The sequence below is a fragment of the Rhipicephalus microplus genome, chromosome 1 (assembly GCF_043290135.1).
Source record: "Rhipicephalus microplus isolate Deutch F79 chromosome 1, USDA_Rmic, whole genome shotgun sequence".
Taxonomy (NCBI): domain Eukaryota; kingdom Metazoa; phylum Arthropoda; class Arachnida; order Ixodida; family Ixodidae; genus Rhipicephalus; species Rhipicephalus microplus.
In genome coordinates this window covers 222,690,584-222,716,679 of record NC_134700.1, presented here as the reverse complement: position 1 = coordinate 222,716,679, position 26,096 = coordinate 222,690,584, and the positions used below count along the sequence as shown (strand labels likewise).

The 26,096-nt window shown below is 44.6% G+C and overlaps 1 protein-coding gene across 2 annotated transcripts in view; it reads left to right on the top strand.

The window, feature by feature from the left end:
* Positions 1-2,278: 2,278 nt before the first annotated feature.
* The window catches only part of LOC119166869 (retinal guanylyl cyclase 1), a 205,713-nt gene continuing 181,895 nt past the window's right edge, over positions 2,279-26,096 (top strand). For both annotated transcript variants that reach the window (XM_075891432.1, XM_075891433.1), the window contains exon 1: positions 2,279-3,341. In XM_075891432.1, coding sequence (XP_075747547.1) covers positions 2,642-3,341 — 700 coding nt within the window. In that variant the 5' untranslated portion in view covers positions 2,279-2,641. The remainder of the gene's footprint in view (positions 3,342-26,096) is intronic.

The following is a 26,096-nucleotide window of genomic DNA, read 5'->3' as shown; positions in this document are numbered from 1 at the left end:
AGCGGCGCATTTGGCGATTTCTATATGCCCGCATGCATGGCCCGCGTGCTGCAAATTTCCTAACAGAAGTTTTGCTGAAATCATTTGCTGGTAAATACTTACTCCCGCAAATAGTGTATCTGTTTGTATGGCGTTAGCGAAATAAGAAGACCGACTTCGCGTTTGACACTCCTAAAATGTCACTGCGTCATTAGACGCAGCCTACAAACTTCGCGTGTTCTGTCACACCAAACGAAGTGCGTTACCAGTCTTTTTTTCTCCCATCTATAGTAACTATATAGCTTCAGCCAACATCAGTCCCCTTAACCCCCTCCTTGATTTTCAATTGTGCCTTAAGCAGAACTGGGCAATCGCATGTAGGAAATCATTTGGTTCGAACGCTCGTAATAACGTACGACACACGCATTATATTTGTTTTTAATGTTAAGTATTTATTACCGAACCTCAACAACTTTTACCATATCTATCTATCTATCTATCTATCTATCTATCTGTCCACCTACCTATCTATCTGTCTGTTTATCTATCTGTCTATCTATCTATCTATCTATCTATCTATCTATCTATCTATCTCTTCACCTACGACATTTAGCTCTCCTGACTTTTTCGATGATGGGATCTGTACCAAAATTGGTATCACATAACATGGCTGTATGACGAGCATAAGTGAATAATCATATCATGAAAATCATGGTCATGAATATCAATATTTACACGTCATGATCTTGCTGCTCTTGCGGTGGCTTCAATCACATGACATATTTCAAAACTGGTGTGGTGTGATATGACAGCATGGCGAACATAAGTGGCAGGCTCTAAGGTGAAAATCGTGACATGCGTGTCATGTAACAACATAACTACATGCTACGCTCATTATGTACTCGCGGCCATTTCGCTAGCGTCACATATACCAAATTTGGTATTATGGTGTGTGAGTGGATCACGAAGGTATGTGGCTGGCAAAAACATGATAATCATGAGATGCGTCTCATGTGACAACATGACTACTTGCCACACTCATGATGCGCTCGTGACCCTTTCGCTAGTTTCACATATACCAACTTTAGTATTAGGTGACAAGAATATATGAATGTATGTGACTGGTACAAACATAATAATCATGAGTTGCGTGTGATGTAAGAACATCACTACATGTTACGCTCTTGATGCGTTCACGGCCATTTTGCTAGCTTAACATACACCAAAATCGGTGTTGCGTGACGCGAACGGACGCAAATGTAAATTACACGTCGAAGCATGATAATCATATAATGCGTGTCATGTTAAATATGACCACATGCTTCGCCCATAGCACGCTCACGGCTGTTTCTCTAGCTTCAGGTATGCCAAAATTGGTATTACCTGACGTGAATAGACGACAAACGTAAATGACACGTCCAAACATCATAATCATGGCATGCCCGTCATGTAAAACATGACTACATGTTACGCTAGCAGCGCGCTCGTGGCCGTTTCACTAGCTTCACATATACCAAATTTGGTATTACATCACGTGAATAGACGACGAACACAAATACCAGTGATGACATGTAAATTATGTAAGGCATAATTTACACGCCCACCACTGCTGGTGCTGGTATTGCAAACGTTAGTGGCGTCGTCGGACGCGACGATAAACAACATACTTGTATCTTATCTAGATACGTGAGAGCGCATAACATGTCTACTTTTGTTTTCTGTGTAGTACATCCGTTCACCTTGTACCGCTGTGCTGATTTTAAAGTGACAAATCAATCTGCCTCATTCGTGCCTCGCATATCATCTAATCCCACTGTACATGGGATCGGCCATTTTTTTATTGTTGTGTTGTTTACTGTATCAATTTGTCGTAGCCGATGAAAGAATTACCGTAGGGAAGAAATAAAGCCTGAAGAAATATAGCCGCAGTGTCTGTCCACCAAGCCTCTTATCAGCACTCTATCTTGTATTCCTTCGAATAACTGTATTATTTTCTAACTACCGTGCCTATCTACGTTTGACACACTGCTCGAAGGAAATCGCCAAATCAAAGGCAAATCAAGAACGACAACAACGTGGCACGTGCCCGCAAAACACGCATCTGAAGGGCAGTCCACAGTAGGACCGCTCAACGAATGACGTTGACCTATCTTACCGCTCGAATCACGCTTTCACACGCTTTCCCCCGCGGCGCAGTTCGATCGGCGACCACCAGCCACGCTGGCGGCGCAAGCATCGCGACGACCAGCGCTCGGCCCGCGCACTCTCCGCCGTGGTGTCCGGACACGGCGCACGGCCCGAGGCACATCACCGGCGATCCGGCACGTGATGCCTTCCGCCAGGAAGCGGCGGGGAAGTCGCCGGAGCGGGGATGGCTCGTGCTCTCCGCCGCGGCGATGATGACCGCGGTACTGCCGCCGCCGTTAAGTGCCCCGTCACCACCGTGACACTCGCGAGGAGGGAAATTCAAAAAGACGCCCCGTTACACTGCGGCGACGATCGCGGAGGGCCGTCGTGCCGCGTCCGCTGATCGTCCTGTCCGCGATGCGCAACGTCAGCAGCTGTTGCTGCGGCGGCGGCAACAGCAGCTACTACTCGAACCACGACAAGTGCGGCAGCGTTGCCGCGACAAGTCGTCATCAGCTGCTGACGGCTGCGTGAGATGCCGTCGCCGGTTCCCATGCTGGTCGCCTGCATGGTGTGCGGCGCGCTTCTCAGTCGCGTGACAGCCACCGCTCCAGATCAGCGAGACGCAAGGCAGATAGTCTTGCTGCCTCACCAAGACCGGTGCCGCACGATCAACGCCAGCACGCTGCGGTTCGCCACAGATACGCTGGTCTCAAACCACACGCAGCTGGCAGCGTACCTCGCCGAGTCCAACCTTGCGCTGACGGTGCACAACGCGACAAACGTCTGTGGCACTGGTGGTCTGCTGCCCCTAATTGAAGCAATGGAGAATCCTCGAGTCGCGGGAGTCGTCGGGGGCTTGGACGAAGAAGTGTGCGCGGCCGGCGAATTGCTGGCACAGGTGCACCGAAAGCCACTGGTCGTGTGGAACTGCCACGGTCACACCGGTGGTGGCACTGCGCTCGGTGACAAGACGTCGTCCGTATTTTTCGGCCACGTGTCGCCCAATGTGGCTTTGGCTGCCTTCGCCGTGGCCTCGTGTCTCAACGACCTCCGTGTCAAGTACGCGGTGTTGGTGGTGTGCGAACAGCAGCCATGGCTCGCTCTGGCCAACGAGCTGGAAGCCAAGCTACGGCCCTCCGGTCTTGTTGTGCGCCGGGTCATCACCCTTTCGCCCAATGCCAAATTTGAAGAAGTGGACGCTGCTCTGAGAGTGATCAAGGCGCCTGTTAAAGGTAACTAAAATCGTCTTTCACTCAGTATGTTTAAAAAGCGCTTGTATGGGCTAAATGTGCACACTTGCGTGCGGTGCAGTCAGATGCGGGACTGAACAGCTCAGTGAAAAACGTTTGCTGATACTTCTATATTCCAGCTAGACCGCTTAGTCTTGATCCGCCGGAAAATGATGCAGTCACTATGCCGTAATTAGAATGCTCGTGAAAATGAATCATGACTGCCGAAACTTTTTCCGTCGTTCAAGTATACCATTTTTTTTTTGTGTGTGGTGGGGGGGGGGGGGGGGACTGCAATTATACCGCAATCGGCACAACGAGAAAAAAAGAACGTGAGTAGCCTAATGTATCACGTTCCTAAACTACATTAAGCTTTCTCGTTGCGTAAGACATTCCTCTTTAAACGAAAGCTGTCGCGTCGTATTTTAGTGTAACTGAGTACATTCAATTTGTGGTGTTTGTTATGTTATTTCATTAAATATAACTGATCGCTACTGGTAAACTAGTTCATTATGTTACGCTGCACAGTGTTTTACAGCGCATTTAGTGCTATTTCGTAAACATGAAAGCAAGAATTTCCATAAAATTTCATTTTTATAAAGTCTTGGCAGTTTAATTTGCATGTGACTTCGTACAAATTTCGGTAAGGTGAAAGAAGGAGCCTTATGCAACGGAACGTGCGTTTTATTACAGTTGTCTGTAAAAAAAAACTATGGGTGTCCGTTTCGGTATAAGATTACAATGTTTTATTCAAATCTGCCCGCACGTGTAAGCAATATTACTGATCCACTCTTCGGGCATTGCTCCAGCTGGTTAACATTGTATTTCAATTCGCATGGAGGCGTTTACCATTGCATGAATTCGGAGAAGGTTTCGCGGAGTGGAGAATGACAACAGCTGTCCCGTTCAGCCAGGAATAACGCCGCTTCCGACGTAACTTCGCGAAATCACAAAGCGTGGGCTTTGTTCAGCAGCGCTCAGGAAAGCCCGCTCAATATTAATTGATTTGCTCTCGTGACAAAATGGCACGCTTTTTTAGCTCTTGCTAATCACTTTTTGTGTGTATTCCGGTGTGTACAACGGTGCACGACATGGTACAGAACGGAATGGCTGATTCGAGTAATGCGAAACAAAAGGGCTGGATGCGCACTCCTCATAGATGTTAGCGCGTACGTAGACGTCACCATGAATGTCGTTACTGCCAAGCATTTCTCGCCACTTATTAACCATTAGTATTCGGCATTAATTTGGATGTGTGTGAGATGCTTGAAATTTTTTAACGCTTCTTGTTCCCGTGGCTATGTACCACACCTATTGTGCTTCATTATGAACCTGTTTTCATCGTGAACGCGCAAAGCTACGTGTGAACCTGCGTATTGTGAACCTACGTAATGTAACATGGCTGCTTTCTGTCATTTCTCGAATTTTTTGTTTTGTGTGGAATGGTGAGGCGACTGGCGTTCAACTCTTGCCTATTCTCTTAAGGCGGCGGTGGTGGTGGTGGTCGTGTTGCAGCAGGTGGGGTTAGCCTGGCCTGCATGGCCGGCAATCGTTCCACCTGAGCATCTCCTGAATTTGTAAAATGTCACCACGTGTCAGAAAGCCCAGTGTCTCGCAGGAAGACCAACAAAATTCGTTGCACGTTCCTCCTTTTTGCCACGGGTCCTTCAGGAAAGCTGACGTCATCAACTGTCTGGTGCCTATGACAGCCTTTTCGCAAGGTGCGGATCATCGCTGCTCTTTGCATATCAAACTGTGGGCAAAGCCAAATGAAATGTTCAATAGCCCCGAGGTCACCGCAGAAGGCACAAAACGGGGAAGCGTATCTACCAGTCTTGAATGACCAGGCCGGGGTGTATGCGGAGCCGGTTCTTATGCGGCACAACAGCGTCGGTTGTTCACAATAATTTTATAGTGTCGCGTTGAAATGTGAGCCAGTTCTTGCTCTTAGCCGCCGGAGAAGCGCCGTGTCTGCGAAGGACTCGCCCAGTCTTGACAGCTATTCCCTTAAGACCACGAAGAGGGTACATAGCAACTGCGTAAAGATTTCACATGCATCATTTCTTGTGATTTCAAGCATGCTGTATACCCATTACACAGAATGGCGCCGTATGCGTAAGCATCGTTGACGCAATCCACTTTCAATTTGATCGATTACGGTATAGTATCGACAATTTAACCTTCTCGATCTTGGGGGTCCCCCAATTTTGATATTATATTTATTAAATAACTACAATGAATTCATAATTTCAAAATAGCCACCTTTTAAGTCTATACTTTCCAAGTCTCGCATATAAGTTCCCTTCAATTAGACAAAACACTGGCCAATAAAAACGAATAAGCCTCATTACGTTGATATACGGCTGTTCTCGTTCCCTAGAAAAAAAATCTGCAACACCCTTCCATAAGAGGCGACATGATGGGCACTGCTAATCTCTTTGAAAGTTGCAGGTGTTTGCCGCTTTCCAAATGCCCAACATTTGTGACTCTCTCTCTCTCTCACTCTCTCTCTCTCTTTCGTGCACAGTAGGCGAATGCAAAGCACTCTGTCCGCGATACACGGTGTGACGCTGTTCTCGTGATTCGCCTGCCTATTAACTTCTTTTTTTTTTGACGGCTGGCGCAATCATTAAAATTGTGTTGGCGCTGAGGAATGATAAATGAAGCGGGGAGAGGCAAATTAACATATTCCAACTAGCTTAACTTTTCTTCTGTTTTGTGTAAATAAAGCAATGAGTCTGCATTTTGTGCAGATTATTCGCGTATCTTTGATGATTGCTTCAGAAGCCAGTTGGAAAATTCATTATCATGCCAAGCCGCAGTGGTTCACGCCCTATCGATATCAAGCGCACAATTGTTTGTATGTCGCAGAGGCATCCGCGCAAGTCCTCAACCCCGTCACTCGCTGTGGCAATAACGAGCGTCATCCACGAATTGCTATTCGCCCTGTTATCGACAAACACACCTCGTATTAAAAACGCTCGTAGTGTTTTGAGCGACATTTTGCCATGGAAACCGATGCAAATATAGACGTTCTCTCGACATTTAGGCACAAACAGACGTTATCGCCAGAACGACCGTACTCTTGGCTTAATATTGCTTCGGCAAAGACGAGGGCCTGCGCTTTATCGATATATAGCTATGTCAATAACAGATAATAAACATGCGCGTTGTTTATTGTTTATTCTGCTGAGTGGTCAGTATAGGCCAAGGTTGCAGTCGGGCCGTTTACATTGGGAGAAAGCTCAAACCTGTGGTAGTCGCCAGCATACCTATCTGAATAAGGCTTATAGGGCGCCTATTTCTTGCTCAGATTTCGTAACTGTGACTTAATTCCTACGAACAATAATGAGTTCACGCTGCTGTGTATGTCATGGAGACGAGGTTATGGATACTGCCGAGGACTTGAACTGCTAGTGGCAGAACGAATAAACTATAAGCTAAAATGGTTGCTTAAGCAAATTGGTACGGCATTATTCACATAAAAGGAGCGGCAGAACTGGAGACAAGGAAAAGGAGACAGACTGTGGGACTGACTTACAACAATATTTATTTGCTGGAACCGCGTAATATATACTTGAGCGCTGCCTGACAAATATATGAGGAACGATAAACCAAACAAAACACAATTCACATAAGGCCACGTAATCATCAAGACATCGCGCCAGCAACATCACGTGTACCAGCGTTCTAAAGAAAATTTCTTTCTTTCCATGATCAATCGCGCAATCGGAGGTCTCCTGACACATATGTTGCCCAGCCTTGCCATTTCGGCGGCCCCATAAATTTCGCGTGTCATCTGATTCTGATGACGTTTAAGGACACTGCTGAAAGTCGAAGGAACAGCCGCAGTCTCGGCAATGAATGTCGAGGTGGCCCAATACTGTATATTGTGAGCGTGCTCTTTCAGCCGATCATATATGAACACCGGCCAATGTGGCCGATGTATACCTCTTGGCGCAGGACAGGGGTAGAGAGTACGCCACCTCTTCAATGCATGGAACGACCTTGTTCTGGTGCTTGCTTTCGCAGGCTCGCACTCCCCTGGAACCATGGATTAACGACCTTTCACATTCCAGCCAGTTTTTTTCTGGAGCTGAAAAAATCAAGTCTACGTCACACCTGCTGGTCCCTTTTTTGAGGTGGCGGTACAGTTTCGGCATTGTCACTTGAAAGAATGCTCTAGGCATATCTGTTGAAGGATTTATGGAGCTGCCCGATCAACATTTGCAGAGTGGGATCATCGTGTTTATTTGAGACGTCAAGGAGTGTGCATTGAATCATGCCTTATACCAATTTTAAGTGGTTTATTTTTAGCCAGCCATAACCGCGCCTTTCAGAATTGCTTAGAATCTACAAATGTTAAGATAGTATTCCGCTGTGTTCACAATTTTCTCGTGTTGTTTCAAGCTAAAATCTCGGCGGCTGCTGCCTCTTTGACTAGTATTTTAGAAATATTTCTTAAGTGCTTTTCTCCGCTTGTTCTAACCCATGAAGTGCCGGACAGAGGGGCAATTAGCTTCTTTAAATATGATGCTAACGTGATGCTCCCACGAGTGTTGGCCATATGAACCACGTACGAAAAATTCAATCCTTCCTTTTGGCTCGGCACACTCAAATGTAGTGAAGTGCGCTAAACACACGCACTATGAAAGTCTTGCCATCGCGTGATTCGGTTTAGCTTTAATCAGCAAACGGAACGCCTCATTGAGCATGGGATGTATTTTCTGACCGTCGTTGCTGAGTGTCTGCTCAGAGAAGTCAGGATGAGCCCAGTCTAATCCTTGAACCCGTACAAAGGAACGTGCCAAAAGAACATTTGTCGTTATTCCCTATCCACGGTGTCACTCGCAACCTCACTCGGCCAGCAGGTGCCACGTAGACTCAGTTTTTTTCAGCTCCATAAAAAACTTCCTAAAATATGCAAGGCCGTGAATCCTTGTTTCGGGGGAGTGCGAGCCTGCCAAATCAAGCACCGAAACAAGTTCGTTCCATGCATTGAAGGGGTGGTGACCATGGTGTACTCTGTACGCCTGTCGTGCGGCAACTGCAGTATTTCAATGAGCGGCTGAAAAAGCACGCTCACAATGTCTCTACAGTATCGGGCCACCTCGGCATTTATTGCAGAGACTGCGGCTGTTCCCCTACCTTTCAGCAGTGTGCTGTCTTTAAGCGTCATCGGGATCAAAGGATACGCGAAATTTATGAGGCCGCAGAAATGGCAAGACTGGAAAATGTATACGTGTCAACAGACCTTCGATTATGCTATCAAAAAACTAAATAGTTTTTCTTTAAAACGCTGGCACACGTGATGATCATGGCGCAATTTCACGATAATTACGTGGTCTTAGGTGAATTCGATTTTTTTTACCGTTCCTCACATAAATTCGTTCAAGCGAATAAATCTTGTTGTAAGTTAGTGCCGCTGTTTGTCTCTTTCTTTTTCTTGTGCCCCATTTTTTGGTGCTGTTTTAAATGCGAAGCATTTCATAGCCAACTTCGGTGACTTTGAGCGTATATTTCTATCTAGCCGCTGACGTTTAGGTGCTCTAGTGGTCACCCCATTTACTAGGCGTAAACCTAAATTAGTATGAAAGGGTAAGATGATTTGATGAATACTACGCGCTTGTCAAGACATGAGTATTGCCACAATCCCGTCGCATACGTCGACAAACACTTCCCGTAAGACAGTGGCACATACCCACGGGCGGGTATGTGCCGCTGGTATGCGGGTATGTGCCACAGGTGATAAACACTTCGTATCTACCCAGGAATGACGAGAACACACAGGGGCAATTTCAACGCGCGAGTGTTAAGAAATACCAGACGTCGGTAGCGTTGCCCTGACGAGTCCCAGCTGGAATCAAACCCAAGCACATTGTGTGCCAATGAAGCATTTTACCACAGAGCTACGCCAGGTCTCTGAACTACTTTTCAAATAGACGCTAACCTTCGTGAAACGTTAATAGTGGTTGCAGTTCTGCCTAATATAAACATCACATATGTGCTATTTTGATACATCCGTCACGTCGGGTTAACGTCAGATGTGGTTAGTTTCCATGCGCCGAAGTTGATTTATGTAGCAGTGTCCGGGGCCAGAATCTCCGCAACCATCAACGCTTCATATCAGCCTCTGGTGTTGCAAATGCGCATGTTCCAGTTGATCTCGTTGTGCAAGTGCAAACAACTGGTTATATAAACATCTGCAACTCTTCAACATATCTGTGCGTGCAACATTTTAGCGTCATTTCATGACGTGTCGCTCAATAAAAAATTGCAACGTGGTCACCTTTCCTCCGCATGCTTCGCATGATGTGGATTCCCAGGAACGTGGGATCTGCCGAATTTTTTATGTGAGAAATTATAGGTGTTATTGCTAACACGAGCAGTGCTCAAACGTTTCTGGAAAGCAAGATACTTTTAATGAAGCAGTTGTTCTATGGTAGCCGTAGTGCGGCTGTGAGGTCAAATAAAAGAAACCTACATTACAACTGGTTGGCAAAAAACAAAAAAACCTGGCTGCAACATTATCAGGTTCCAACGCGCTGTTGTTTTTCTGCTTACACTGATGGTAGATGTTGTCACTGTAAATAATCTTACAGGTCATAGGGATCGCGAAGCCTGCGTTTTTTATTTACTTTATATTTATTTCTTTTTCTGTCTCTTTTCCTTCTATTTTTCTCTCTCTGTATCGACAGTTGCAACGACCAGTTCGTCATGTGGCCCCTTTCGCAAGATAAATCATGAACGTCAGTCAGAACAGAAAGCCCCATTGACGTGCTTCACGCCGACTTTCAGCACCTCATTTGCGATTGGAAGAGGATCATATCAATACGCTCCAGCCTCTTTTGTTTTTTGTGTTTTTGCAAGTTGTTGACGCATTTACCGCATCGAAAACAACACGTACAGTGATGAAAAGTCTATTCCTTTAAAAAATACCATGGTTCTCCTGGCCGTTTTGTAACTGCAGAAGCTCGCTGTGCCCTATCGAATGAACTTGGCGAATAGTAATGCGTAGATGACGCTCTTTATTGCCGCAGAGAGCGACGGGGTTGAGTACTTTTTGGATTACTCTCCAATATGTAAACACGTGCGCTTGAAGAGATAGATAGATAGATAGATAGATAGATAGATAGATAGATAGATAGATAGATAGATAGATAGATAGATAGATAGATAGATAGATAGATAGATAGATAGATAGATAGATAGATAGATAGATAGATAGATAGATAGATAGATAGATAGATAGATAGATAGATAGATAGATAGATAGATAGATAGATAGATAGATAGATAGATAGAAAACTTATGGCAACTTCACGCTAGTGGTGTCAAGGCTGAAGGAAGCGTGGAGCTCTGTGGGCTTCCTTGTTTCGCTTGAGTTTATTGCAATAATAAGTATATGCACAGTATCGAGGGGTTTTTTGCCGTCGCTGTCGCCGTTGTCGTCATGTCCATAAAAAGTCCAAATCGATAAGATCCCCGCTCTATAAGATCCCCCGCGGGTCATAACGTGCAAGGGGGTGGGGGGACGAACGCCGCTGAAGCAGAGATCAAACTAGCGTGGCCATGTTCGTCTTTCGAAAGGCGCATGAGATAAGATCCTCCCGCCTGTTAAACCGGTCATCGGTTGCTTATGCAGAGAGGAAATGCCCCGCCCGTCTTTACCGAGCATGGGAAGACGAGAGGGGGTGGGAGGGTTCTCCGAGCAGCAATTGTAAACTTTGGCACCGCGAGCGAGGCACTGCGCCGTGTCGTCCAAGGGGCTGACAGAAATTAGGGGCCTTCTTCCTCTTTCCAGAATCACTCAACAACAACAACTACTAGCGAGGTCGATATCACTGGCGAGCGTGCTATCTTGCTATCTCACCAGTTTTCAGGGGGTGGCTCAAGTACCTTTCCACATGCTGCGCTCCCAACCCGAATAGACTGTGCGAAAAGTGTCACTAGAGCGTCCGTATTCTTTTACAGCAGTGTTTTGTAGAGTTGCAATAAATCGGGTCCAAAATTTAGATGCCAGCCTCCCTTTTTATAACCTAACAAGTTGTTGCTATCGCATTCATTGCTTCACCCGCGCTGTGAAAGCATGACTTTTTTTATATTTTCTTTCTTTCTCATTCACTCTGTTTCTTCTATTTTATCTGCTGCTTTCTTTTCATTTGTTTCTCCTTTTCTCTCTCCTTCTTTGTTTCTCTTTACTTCTTATCGTTATTCCTCTTTCTGTTTTTCCGTGCATTTTCTACCTTTATCTCGTGTCTTTCTTATTCCTCGTTCGATGTCTTTTTCAGTCTGTGTCTTTTTGTGGTTTTGTTCCCTTTACGCCTTATTATTTTATCGCTTTCTTTCTTTCTAACATTTCCTTTCTCTCTTTTCTCTTTCACGTGTTTAACGGGCTCTGCTTGATTGAACAGAGTTTTTGTTTGACTCTTGCACCTTCTGTACTCGGTCGCGGGGCTCAGCCAATTTCTCTGGCACCGTACCTGCCTGTGGTTTTCTACGCACACCAACGTTTTTACTGCTGGCTGAAAAAAATCCGCTGTTAAAAAGGAACAAGCGAATAAAGAAACATCTAGCCAACTCAAGAAATAAAGTACAATGGAAACAAACTTTTTGCTTGCAGGAGTTCAATTAGCAATGGAACGCTCAGACGCACACACCAGTGTCCAATTTCTATCTGCAGTTTACGGAATTACTCATAACTTGGTACATAGGAGCACTCATCAGTTCACCACAAATTATTATTATTATTTATCATGGCCTGAGTGGCAGACCTATATTCTCTGTAATAACTTCAGTGCACGTTACAGCTGATTGTAGAGTGCATGCGGAAGGTGCATTAAATGGCGGCAGCGTCCTTATATAAGAATAATTGCGCGTTCCCAACATAACAGCGTGGCCCACCCGCACTGAAATCATTAAGCGAAGTCTACGTAATGCGTGGGCTTCCGCCAGCCTCGTTTCTTTTTTCTTTTTTGCCCGATGCTTCAACGTACAAACCCTTCCGGGCAAACGAATTCCACACGTGGATGGTACTGCATGATCGGTAGCGGTACTGCGTGCTTTGGTTGGCAAAGCCAGCGGGCCGGTTTTATAATCCTCTCTTCGTCGGGGAGCTCTGCTGGTGCGGTAAAGATTACGAACCTAAGCCTCGCGCACTCCGAACAACTTTGCCCGCCCTGATGCAGAAATAATTGAATGCGAACGCTCTTCGTGGGGATTGCTAACGGAAGTTGCCAGATGGCACTCTCGAAATGTATTTCGTGGAGCGACACGGGACCTGCGAGGAACCCTCGTCACCACACCGAGGGGAAGCTGGCGGCGACAGTATTTGGCTGACTCAACATATTGCAGTAGCGCAAAGTTAGACAAAAAGGAGGCAGGTAAGTGGAGCAAGAAGACGGGCGCTCACGGCCATCAGTCTCTCTTCCTCTCTTTCTTCATTTCCTTTTTCCCTCTGTCCTTCCTTTTCCCGACTTCGCTCCTCTGCAGTAAACACCTCACCAAAGAATTCATCCTGACTGTGTCACTCGGGGAGATCTTGCGACAAATTCTGTGCGCTTGTAATATTCGAATCGGGCACTCTGTTGGCGCACGGCGGCTGAGATTCATTTTGAACCACGAACTTGTCCGCCTTTGTGCAATAGAGTCTGCGCAGCTGCCATTGCGAGTTTTGTCAGCACTCTCCATCCCCTAGACTGTTACGAGTTACTCATGAGCCTCCACCCTACCTTATTTCATCAATTTCATGAGAGGAATCGCGCCGCTGCTATTGCTTCTTGAACCTTCTCTCTTAATGTAGCATAATTAACGTGATTACTCAATAAAAGAGAAGCGATAAATGTAAATAAATGAAAGCAGCTAATTCAGTTTGCTGTTCAACAACATTCCTTTGTTTCTCGGGGCCGTTAGACATGTTTTGTTCGATCTTGCTTTATTGTCATTGCGTAACATTAAGAATAATTTATTATTTTTCAATGTACATCACTCATTACATCATTTAGCCCCTTTTCATTGGCACAAGATGGTATAGGTCGTCCGAAACCAGCATTCGTGGAATACTCCTCTATGTTCGCATAGCTGGAGACATCGATTGCATGATCAGTTTTAAACTTTAGATGGCTACTGGATGATGAAAGTGCAGAAAGGGAGCGAAGAGGTTCGCGCCGTCATTCTAAGGTTCTTGTCCGTGATTGTAAGTAAACAAGGGTTGGGGTGCATAGTCTGCGAAAACTTTGATGTGAGTGAGTGAGTGAGTGAGTGAGTGAGTGAGTGAGTGAGTTATGGTGTTCTCGAGGTCTCTTTCGCCAAATTCATTCTACTTTGTATCTTGTTTGAGTTTCCTTGTTCTGTCGGTGTGCATAGCCTAAAGTTTCAAGTACAGTTATGTTTTCACTAGGTCTGTATAATATAGAACGTCTCCGCTTAGCCTTATCAGAGTTCTCATACGATAAAATATGCGTCTCAAGAACGTTTTGGGTGTTTCGCGAAATTCGTAAGATAAACTGCAAAGAAAGAAAAAACGAAGTCTGATGGTACCACGAACTTTATTTTTCGTTTAAAAACCAAACGTGCTACGAATCACGAGTCGTATGTAACGCGCTTCTTTTTCTGCGTCCCTTAATAATAATTTTGTCCCACTCTTGTGCCTGTCTTTAAGTGTTCCACAAGTATAAAAGCAATCATCGCGGGCTTAATGGGATGCCAAACTAAGAATCTAGGAGCCATCTCACCTCGATGAAATCGCTAGAGCCACATCGCGAGAGTACTTTGCTTCGAAATAAGCTGATTGCCAGGACGTTATTCAGTGACATACATCCAGCACCAAGAAAATAAGGGCGAAGAGAGAGAGAGAAAAAAAGAAAGCGACGTAGCTTCCATAAAGGATAGCAATATTTTCTTTCCTCGCTGCTTCGCGAACATCCAACATTACTCGTCGAGAGCTGACGTTTTGATTAAATCGGCACAGGTCGCTCGGTGGATCGGGTGCTTTTTCGAATAGAAGATGAGATAAGAGCAAAAATTTTCATATATTTGCAGTTTAAGAAGTCTCGTCAGATGGACGTGTCAAATCACTAAAAACAATTTTTACTCTATATTTTTAGTGCTCTCAAATCCGGTTCCCATTATCTTCATGTGTTGGGTTGTTGTTTTATTTGCTTTTTTTTCTGTAGAAGAAAAAATACTTTTAACGAGTTTCAATCAGCTACAAATCCCCATTACCCGTGCAATCTAACCGGCTTGAGTCTACATATACTGCTCCAGAAATTTGTTTTTTTTTATTACGTGCAATGTCTCGCTTTCATAAATATGCGTGCTGAATGACGAATTAATCTTAAGAGCACTTTTTTTAAAGTTGGATGTCGGTGAGTGCCACCAAGTTGATTGGTTTCTGTCTTCAGCCATTACTTCTTTTCACCTGACTACTATGCGGCTGAAATCCGTGGCCCCCTGATTAGCAACTTTCCCGTTTGTATGAATCTCCTGTGTACTAGTCTATATGTAATATATTATACTAGTATACTGCACTATACTAGCATACTACAATATAATAATATTATTATTATATGAACATACTGTCACCCACCTATGTGGGTCGTTGCATGGGGAAAGTACATCAAATAGCAAGTAGTGTTTAAAAAGATAAACATCATGGGGACATCAGATGTCAACAACAAGCACAAAGCAAATCCAAATATCAAGTGGCGTGACAAGAAACGCGGAGTCTCTATATGCTATAACTATATTGTACTAATATAGTACAGTATAGGACTAAACTATAGTAAAGAACAAAATCTCTGTTCTTTCTCTCGTACATGCTATGGCTTAACTGGTTACGAACACTTTCCCGGAAATTTATATTCGATCGCAGGAGCCGAAACACTGGACTCCTTACAGCGTAAGTGATCTGGAACCGACAAGCTGTTTCTGCCATAGACAATATGCATCTTACAACTACCTAACTTGATGAATTCAGCAGCGACAAAACGTCCTTTTTTGAAGGCAGCGGATCAGCCACTGCTTGTCACGCATTGCTCGTGCAGCTTCAGCTCCTATGCGAACGACGTTATTTCTCAGATTGACAAAGTTTCAGTCAGTATTAATAATAATAATAATAATAATAACAATAATAATAATAATAATAATAAAAATAACTTGGATTTTACGCCCCAAAAACATTATGTTGGTATGGTGATCTAACACTTAGTTAAACTGTCACATTATTGCGAGTATTTGCGCTCATGAAGCGGTTGTTTGTGAAGCAAATGGAAGACAAGTTGATATTTATCGGTATTCATGACGTTGTTTAAAAGATGTGTTTCATCATTCAACCACTGTAACAGCTTAAATGCTACGGTGTCGCACTTCTGTGACCGCTGACGCGAGTTTGTTCCTCGTTTTATTTATAAACGCAGTCTATTTTATGATTAATTCTGAATGTTGCAACATGCCTGAGCAGCTGTTTATTTTCAACAGTTAAAATCAGCGTTGCATAGAACGGCACATTCCTTCAACCATTTCCTGCACACGCAGTCGGCAAAATCGTGCATCTTTCCAGAGTTGTTATTGTCCTCCAGGAAAGGCCGTTGATTTTTAGAGGAATGAATTATTAGATCAAACTGCTTCTTTCAAGACTTTATTCTTTCCAAATCTAATGGTACACAAGATAGTGTTCACTAATGAAAAGACACTCAATGTTTGAAGGAGGTGAAAGAGGGGTATCTAACTGGGAAATGCATTTTCCCTACGTTTCTAGTGTCGCGTGCTTTACGGCCAAATCTGTTTTTCGTGCTAATACCATACGTTTTCTCAACGAGGATAAATTGCGGGTATGAAATTTCTAATTCTGAAAATTCAAACGGGAACGAATCGAAGTGCCACCAAACTAATTTATGCTTCTAAAATAAATGAGGCAATGACAAAAAGAACCCACGAAATAAGTGCAGTTCAGTGCTTTATCGCTCGTAAATCACGCATCTCAAACAATGGACTGTCCCTGCATTGGTGTTCGATGACAGACACGCATTTATTTAATATTATGAGTATAAATGGCACTATCTCAGCTTACTCTCGTTGCTCGAACATTTGCTTAAGCGTACCTCGTTGGAGCAAATCTCTCTTGGCGTTTCGTTCGAAACATTGGTCATCATCATCATCATCAGCCTGACTACGTCCACTGCAGGACAAAGGCCTCTCCCATGTTCCGCCAGTTAACCCGGTCCTGTGCCTGCTGCTGCCAATTTATACCCGCAAACTTCTTAATCTCATCTGCCCACCCAACCTTCTGTCTCCCCCTAACCCGCTTGCCTTCTCTGGGAATCCAGTCAGTTACCCTTAACGACCAGCGGTTATCCTGTCTACGCGCTACATGCCCGGCCCATGTCCATTTATTCTTCTTGATTTCAACTATGATATCCTTAACCCCCCTTTGTTCCCTAATCCACTCTGCTCTCTTCTTGTCTCTTAAGGTTACACCTACCATTTTTCTTTCCATTGCTCGCTGCGTCATCCTAAATTTAAGCTGAACCTTCTTTGTAAGTCTCCAGGTTTCTGCTCCGTAGCTAAGTACCGGAAAGATACAGCTGTTATATACCTTCCTCTTGAGGGATAGTGGCAATCTTCCTGTCATAATGGCATGATTTGGCCGCAAAAGAGACACACACAAGAAAAGGAACACTCAAACGACAAGCACAGGCGGCACTTCCAACTAAAGCAGACTAGGTGCAGACCCAGACTTAAGTACGAAAATATAGACATGCGCAGTGTTCATACAGCCTTACGCTATCCAACAATCAAACAATCTTGTCTCCGAAGCATACAACGTCACCGACGGTTCGCTGATACACCTTTCACCTTTCTTTTTAATGTAATAGGCTTCCATCAGCTCACGCGCAGTTTTGTACCTGCTTCTACCCAGAATCTTAAACTCATTAAAACGTGGTACACACCCACAGGCTTTACAGTGCATAGGCAAATGCGCCAAGCCATCGTTCATTAAATTTAATTCGTGCTCCCTAACTCGTTCATTGATGCAGCGCCCGGTAATCCCGATGTACGAGTTGCCACACGAAAAGGGAATCTCATAAACAACGCCATCGGGATTACCGGGCGCTGCATCAATGAACGAGTTAGGGAGCACGAATTAAATTTAATGAACGATGGCTTGGCGCATTTGCCTATGCACTGTAAAGCCTGTGGGTGTGTACCACGTTTTAATGAGTTTAAGATTCTGGGTAGAAGCAGGTACAAAACTGCGCGTGAGCTGATGGAAGCCTATTACATTAAAAAGAAAGGTGAAAGGTGTATCAGCGAACCGTCGGTGACGTTGTATGCTTCGGAGACAAGATTGTTTGATTGTTGGATAGCGTAAGGCTGTATGAACACTGCGCATGTCTATATTTTCGTACTTAAGTCTGGGTCTGCACCTAGTCTGCTTTAGTTGGAAGTGCCGCCTGTGCTTGTCGTTTGAGTGTTCCTTTTCTTGTGTGTGTCTCTTTTGCGGCCAAATCATGCCATTAAGTAAATACCAACTAGGCCAACAATCAGTATTATTACAATATATTCCTGTCATAATTTCAGAGTGCTTGCCAAATGTGCTCCACCTCATTCTTATTCTTCTAGACACTTCAATCTCGTGGTTCGGCTCCGCAGTTATTACCTGCCCTAAGTAGACATAGTCTTTTACAACTTGAAGTGCACTATTACCTATCTCGAAGCGCTGCTCTTTTCCGAGGTTGTTGTACATTACTTTCGTTTTCTGCAGATTCATTTTAAGACCCACCTTTCTGCTCTTCTTGTCTAACTCCATAATCATGAGTGTCGATTCGTCCCCTGAGTTACTCAGCAATGCAATGTCATCGGCGAAGCGCAGGTTACTAAGGTACTCTCCATTAACTCTTATCCCTAACTGTTCCCAGTCTAGGCTTCTGAAAACCTCCTGTAAGCACGCGGTAAATAGCATTGGGGAGATTGTGTCCCCCTGCCTTACACCCTTCTTGATTGGTATTCTGTTGCTTTCTTTATGTAGCACTATGGTAGCAGTTGATCCCCTGTAGATTTCTTCCAGGATGTTTATATATGCTTTATCGACACCCTGATTCCGCAGTGTCTGCATGACGGCTGATATTTCTACTGAATCAAACGCCTTCTCGTAATCTATGAAGGCTATGTGTAGTGGTTGGTTGTACTCTGAGCATTTCTCTATTACCTGATTGATAGTATCAATGTGGTCGATTGTTGAGTAGCCTGTTCGAAATCCTGCTTGTTCCTTTGGTTGATAGAATTCTAATGTTTTCTTTACTCTGTTAGCAATTACCTTTGTAAATAGCTTGTATACTACAGAGAGCAAGCTAATCGGCCTGTAATTCTTCAAGTCCTTGTCATCTCCTTTCTTATGTATTAAGATGATGTTAGCGTTCTTCCAAGACTCTGGTACTCTTCCCGTCAGGAGACACTTCGTAAACAGAGTGGCTAGTTTTTCTAAGAGAATCTGTCCTCCATCATTCAGCAGATCTGATGTTACCTGATCCTCACCAGCAGCTTTGCCTCTTTGCATGCTCTCCAAAGCTTTTCTTGGTATTTAAAACAGTGATATTTAACCTTGGTAAACATTGGTATTTGTCACGGACGGCTATTTTTGGCGACACCGCGTCACGGCAATTAACGGGCGCCGTACTCCCCCGACTGACCGTGAGAAACGGCAGCGTTTGAAAGGAATCCGAGAAGTGCAAAATGGGGTGCTCTCCTTAGAACGTCGCCGCTGACAGTTGATCTTTTTGTAACTGTGGCGGCGTCTGCAAGGTCGTAGAAGGCCGCGGTATACCCCGAAAAAGGATTCAACTACAAGACACGCCGGCTGAGAGCTAAATGGTTGACCGTTCCCACGGCGAAAAGCGTGGGAAACGCTCTGGTGGCCAAGCCGTATGACAACAACCCGACAGGTTGTCACTCTCGCTAGTTGAGGACCCTCTCCCAATTAAAAAGGGGTGGGGTAAAAATATTTTTGGGGCGGAGTTTCCTCTCAATTAAACGCGCATGATTGGACCCAGGTAGAGGTCTCTTGTCCCCAAGGAAGAGAGCGAGGAGACACGCGGGGGTTTAAGCGCAGGATTTTGCCCTGCTAGGCAGACTAGTCGCTGACCAAGATGGTGTAGCAGATCAACAAGCATCTCTTCTAGAAGTGTTTAGTGTGGCTCTGTATCGGCTGGCCACCTAAACTTAGCCGTTCGTCTAGTTGTGACGCGATATTAACGTCTGCAACGTAGACATCGGGACTTCGCCTCGAGTTAGCTCAACCTGCTCGAAGTCACGTGCCAGCACTATAGCCTCCCGGAGCCACCAGCGTTGCAACACCGCCGACATCGCAGTCGTGCCAGAACTCTCTTCGACTTCTCGCATCCGATCGTCGGGGACACAACGCTGCCGGTCATCACACGTATGTCTTCACCTGTTTATATCTTCGAACTTTCTCCTCTGTAGTTCTGTTGTGTTAGTTTGTGTAGTTTGTAATAGTTCTCTCTCGTAAGCTGATTTATTGCTTCTGTTATATATTTCTTTAGTTGTCTCAAGTGTCGATGTATTTTGTTAGTTGTATTAAAGTGTTGTATTAGATCCCGTGTGCTGCAATATCACTAGAGTAAAGTTGTTTTGTTTTCTCACGTCTCTGATCTCTTCACTGTCTCTGCTTGCGTACGGAACGAACCGACCTGCTGTCATTCCCGTCGCCGACTTCGCGCTGGCGACGCTAGAGTGGCAGCTTGTAACAGTATTTAAAACTAAATATCTTTGCAGGGGGGGGGGGGGGGGTCCACATACAGACCTTTGGAAGTCACCAAAGCCACAGAAAAGACTAAAACTTTCCAAACAACAATGAAATAAAAAAGAATAGTGTGTAGTAAGTAACACTGTATCAATAATTACTAAGGTCCTCCGAGCATGTCGCGTATTCTAAGACGAATTGTTTTCTCATATAGGCGTGGCTGAAGCACCGTGACCAATGCTGAACGTATCTATACTGAAAAATAACCTTAACTCGCTGGTTCCTTGTCCGTCTTTTCCAATCGCAGAGAACTCATTCCCCGTCTTTGCTGCTTTATTCATAAACCCACAAAAGAATTCAAAACGAGAAAGCCCTAGATAGTGGGCAGAGAAACGCCTTGCGAAATTCACCTACTTCTGGGCCCACTTTGCCCGATTGATTGCGATTCGGGGTTGTGTGCTTTCCGCGAGTTTAAAAACCACAAAAAAGAATCAGTCTCGTGAGCCCAAACTCTACTGAACTACATTGAATAGTATTGAAAATTGGACTAATTGGTAAGGGAGTATTTCTGGTTACAGTGCTCGCGTGTGTTCCTTCTGTGCCATTCCGTCTTCCTCTGTATCTGGCTGTACCCACAAACGCTCTGTTGAATGAGAGAGAGAGGGGCCTTATTATGTGAGAAAAGCTGAGACGTAGTCCTGACTCAATTTTCTGAACTGCTACCCAGCGTTAGGTAAGATAAGGGGTAATAAAGAAAGGAGAGAGAAGGTTTTGATTATGATGAAGGTGAAGGCTACGTTGAATTAAAACCTTGAAAGTTTAAAAAATATTTAGTCTTTTTTCGAGTTCTGTTTCTCGCAAAAACTTGTTCAGAGCTTTGAAAACATTGCTCTGATGACAACGTATAAGATCCACTGCCATCTTCTCAACACTCATCAGCTTCAGTGCTTAACTCGGGGATGACAGATTCACGTGATTGTACTTAAAGGGTTAACGCATTGTCCGTGTGTAGAAACATATTTGCTATTTATGGCTCAGACAGTAGGGGTTGACAGACATGTGCGTAAAGGGGATCGTACGGACAAACATGTGCTCTGTATACGTCGCCACACGTTGCCCTCACTGCACATATTCCCACCGCACCATTCATGTGCCTACTCAATACTCACACAAATTTTCGGGCAATTGAATGCTAATGCCGAAACGAACCATTTTCAGTACTACTTTCTTTTCCATTTTTTTTGCATTTTAACGATAACGATTTCACGCTTAGTAGCAAAATCACATACCTTCATGCTTATGAAGTGTCATGTTTCTCAGTAAGATCATATTTGTTCACCTCCGTTTTTGGAAAAGACGGGGACGAAAAAGTACACAACAGGTCTAATCACATGATTTTGCTTTATTTACTACTGCAGCGTTTTGATTTTGTTATTGCAACATTTGGATCGTGCCTATTCCCTATATTGGGTGAATGCTAATGCTAAAAAGGAGCAGTCATCATAATCGTCATCATCATTTGTCTCTCCAGTGCACTAGCTTCTGCAAGTATATCATAACAGCTAACGCAACGGAATGGCAGTTGCCCCAATGAGTATTCATTTAATCACAAAAGCTGAACGCGGAGGGTCAGCGTACATCTCATATATTAATCGACGAACCATTTTGCATATGGGGAGTCGGAGTTAACGCGGCCAACTTCGGAAGAGAAGCTCGTAATCACGCATTTCTCCCACCACGTAATGATGATGCAACCTGCCCCAAATATTCCTCGTCGAGGTAAGGGGATTTCGCTTTGTCACACTTTCACAAGAACTCGCCAGCCGTGCCGATACATCCTCGCGCATTACGCACGGTCCTTCCGTAGGTGCAGTTTGTTTTCCGGCAAGATGCACGTTAGTGCACAATGGGCGACTCAGCCTCTCTATTTTTTTTCGATCTCCTTCCTATGGTAATCTTAGTGGGTAAAACATCGAGGTCCTCGTCGCCGTCTGAGCCACCACTCGAATTCAGCGCGCAGCTGCAACTAATTTGTCAACCGGGTCATGGTCTTATCCGCGGTCACTCGTTCTGCCAGGTAAACGAAAAAGAAGCGTCTATGTACGTAACGTTGATGTACGACGGCGAAAAAAGTGTTGGACTGCGCATGCCGCTCACATACCTGCTCGCTGCGCTGAAGGTAAAAAAGAGCGAGCGCGCAGCCACGCCGGCTAACACAGCGTGGCCAATTACCGCGCCTCCAGATGTCACCAGGACCTGGCCAAGCCTGGCTCGGTTTGGGCCCGTTGCCTGTTGCGGAGGCCCTGTTTGCGTTTTGCGTGGAAGGCTCGGGGCTGTATACCACGAGGAATGCGAGAAGTAATAATAACAATAATACAACAAAATAAGGACTTGGAGGGCTATATAGCGTAGCATACCATCTAGAGACGGGCTGGTACCAGTAGTAGGTTTACTAGATCTCCGCAGTCTGGCATTCCTTTCGTGCGCTCTTCTTGATTTGCTTGCTATCCTTCCGGGTTCGACAAAAGCAGCATCTTGAAGTCAAGGGTATTGATCATGGCATTTCCCTGATGCTGGTTTTTCTATATTTATTTCCTCTATCCTAACCATCTGTAATTTGTCTTCTCCTGGATTTTGTCAGAGGTGTCCTTCCTTCCATTCCCAACTGCCAGCTTTCAGTTTTTTTTGTCTGATCCTTTTGCTGTCCTTATTTGTTGATTTTGTGGCTGTTGGCTGCTTATTTTTCTTGCCTGTTGTTCTACGGCTTCAGGAGTATTTTCGCTAGCGTGAACTGTTCGGGAGCCAAGTACCTGTACTTTGATTACGTATCCTCCAGCAGCTTCTTTTTTTTATTGAAATCTCCTTTCCCTCTCTCTCTTTCTTCGCTCATCGTTAAACAGTGACTGATCTATCTTTATTGTTTCAACACTAGCTGACTCTCGTATCCTCTTTATCTTAGTTTATCTTCTTCCCAAATCTGCCCTAGCACTAATAGAACACGCAGCGATACGCAACGCATGAGCACCACATAACAAAAGATATAAAATAAATAACAGCCCCTTAGAAAAATTGTTGAGTCAGTGTTTTCGTCACGAACGGTCGTTCTTATGGTCTCAGTGTTGTCGGATGCCACTCTAACCACTTCTGACTGTTTGGGCTTTTTCAGTGTGAACTTCATACTTTTGTTTTCCGTCACCATTGACAAATGAAACCCGAGCAGAGCGGAAGTCACTTGTTTGGCTCAACCTTATCCCGACTGCTTCCTCTTCAAGTCGACCGCCTTCTGATTTTCTTGTTTCTTTGTTTAGACTCCTCGTAAACTTTTCCACCAATAAGTTAGCCTCACTTTTTTTTTTTGGAGGGCAGGTGGGGGGTAGCAATCGTTTTGTTTTAGTGTAAATGAAAGCTCCCTTTTGTCTCTAACAACGTTGCAGTCACCAGCGCACTTCATTAAAGTCTCCGCCGCAGCGCATTTGGTGCATTATAGAGAGTTGAATAAACGGGGTTTCATTCACTCGCTATTCGTTGAAGGGCCCCTAAGCATCCTTCAATATTACACATAACGGGTATACGTTACTCCCTCCTGTAGCTTTTCGTTTTTTGGCACAATTCGCGACTCCAGAAATTGCTTCGCGTGGTGTCGTGATGACATAGGCTCTCGATTGTTCCTTATGTGAAAGATATCGGTCTCGAATCGTCTCCTGCCTCTCTTTGCCATGACGCCGCACGTCCGTTTTACCTGATACCACTCGACTATCGGGCTCTGCCGACTAATTTCACTTCGTTTTGCGTATTTTGGATTGCTAAATCGGTATTAACGAACCCTGTAGCCTAAAACCTCGGAATCCTGATAACCTCAACACCTAATGCTGGGCAGTGTTCACGCGTTTTATGATCAAATAAATGGTGAGGAGAAAATAGCGCCTGTAGGAAGGAGTAAAAGCGAGAAAGAAACCAATTATTTTTCATCCGTGGTTTTCGCGTCCCGAAACCGCGGTATGATTATGAGATACACCGTAGACCGGATGGGCTTGCGAAGTTTCCGCCATCCGGTGTTCTTGAACGGGCACTAACATCTTACGGTACACGGGCCTCTAGCATTACGCCTACACCAAAATGTCACCACCCTGGCCGGTGTTGAACCCGTGACCTACGAGTCGATCACCGTTAGCACTCTTCAATCTAGGTAAACGTGAGCGAGACCGCTATCCCGTCCTTTAAAAGAGAGGGTCCCTTTAAGAGAATGATCTTACTACGCCGTCATGCTTATCTATTGATCAGGGGCACGGCCTCATGAGCGTGTTCTGTAGCGTAATTCGTTTAATCATTCCGCAAAGCTGAACGTAAAGGTACCATTTGTTGATACGGAGGGCTAGGTGGCTCAGCGGTTTCATTTAATCGTTACATAACTTCGCGTGGAAATAGTAGTAGAGTTGTTGATGTACTGCAGTGCACCTCTAGTTGGTCATGGTTAGGCAGTCCATACACCAAAAAAAAGGTGTAACGTGCAGATTAAATACTACAGGACTGTCATTTTCTTGATCGTTTTCGTTGTTTTAATGTAATCGTCAAACAAAATAAAAGGATGCGGGAATAAGTTACTTCAGTTTATGTTATTTCATGACCTCAGCTGAAGGCTAAAGCGTCGCGAGAGCAGTTCCTGAACTGTCAACAGCATCTAGTCAGAAAAAAAAATGAATCTTCATTGAAATTAGGCACTTTTTATTTTTCTTGCAAGCTAGAAATAAATGTTTCACACACGAGAGAAAAAAAAAGAAAGCAAAACAATGTGCTCCTTCTGGCATGCTTGCTGCGTCATTTTGAGCTACAAGCCTAGCTCTACTGCTTTCTGAGCCGCTGTGTAAAGCTCCCTATTTTTACGGAGAAAAGAAAGACCGTGTTTGTACTGGATCTCCGCCTGGCCTTTTCGCCGAGCTTGGCTTGCACAATTTCTTTCCACATCTGTCTTTAGTTCACTACGAGTGTTTTCTTTTTTTCATCGTCGGCTGTTCTCTTTCGGTTTCAGCTTCTCTAAATCAATGTATATAGAAAATTGCATTGCAACATTGTAAATTGTATAAGGGATAAGCGCTCTATATTTTTTATACATTTACATTTTACAACGAAATAAGACACCACCACAAACGTCATTTGAATTAAAGCTGAAGAAAAAGCTTCCAAATGAAATAAATGAATAATTATGTTTAAACCATTATTGCTTATTTAAATAATTAGTAATTAATTAATGTGTTTTGCATTGTCTCTTTAATCGTTTCACTATTGACTAAGCGATGGTTTCACGTGACGACATCAGCATAGGACGTCATGTTGGCCTCATTGAGGTAGGATAACTATTTGTGTCCCTCTTGTTCGCGCAAATAGTCAATTTGGGGTATATCAGGCTTTCGCCTTTGAAGGTATTCATGGCTGAGCTCCGGCGCCCAGCGACAACGCTGTAAACCTGGTGCAACGTCGGCCATCTTGGTTCACATCTAGGCCTACTAAAGGTGGACGAGTCCACATATGTTCTGTTTGAGCGTGTTGACTCTAAAGCGAGCAAGTGTGTAACAAAGGACCTGGGTCATATATGGCAACAGGTCAGGCTCGTCGACGGAGTGCAAATAAGATCGCAGCACTTGAAGGTGTTTCAAAACGCCGATACAATGAGGAAGTCTCGAGCCTCGCTTGCTGTGGTGAAGCGGACCCACTCAAATTGGCTCGACATTTTTACGGCCGAGAGGCGAGGGAGCCATTTACGCGATTACGTGACGTCCCTTCCACCTGAGAGACGTCACGTAATCGCAAAAAAATGGCAGCATATCCACGGAGTGAATGACGGAGAGTGGGGCGAAGCATTCGTCCGCCCATGCGTCCGTCTGTGTGACCGTCCATGCGTCTGTTCGTGCGCCCGTCCCTGCGTTCGTTCATGCATCCATCCCTGCGTCCGTTCATGCGTCCATCCATGCATCTGTCTGTGTGTCCGTTCGTCCATCTATTCA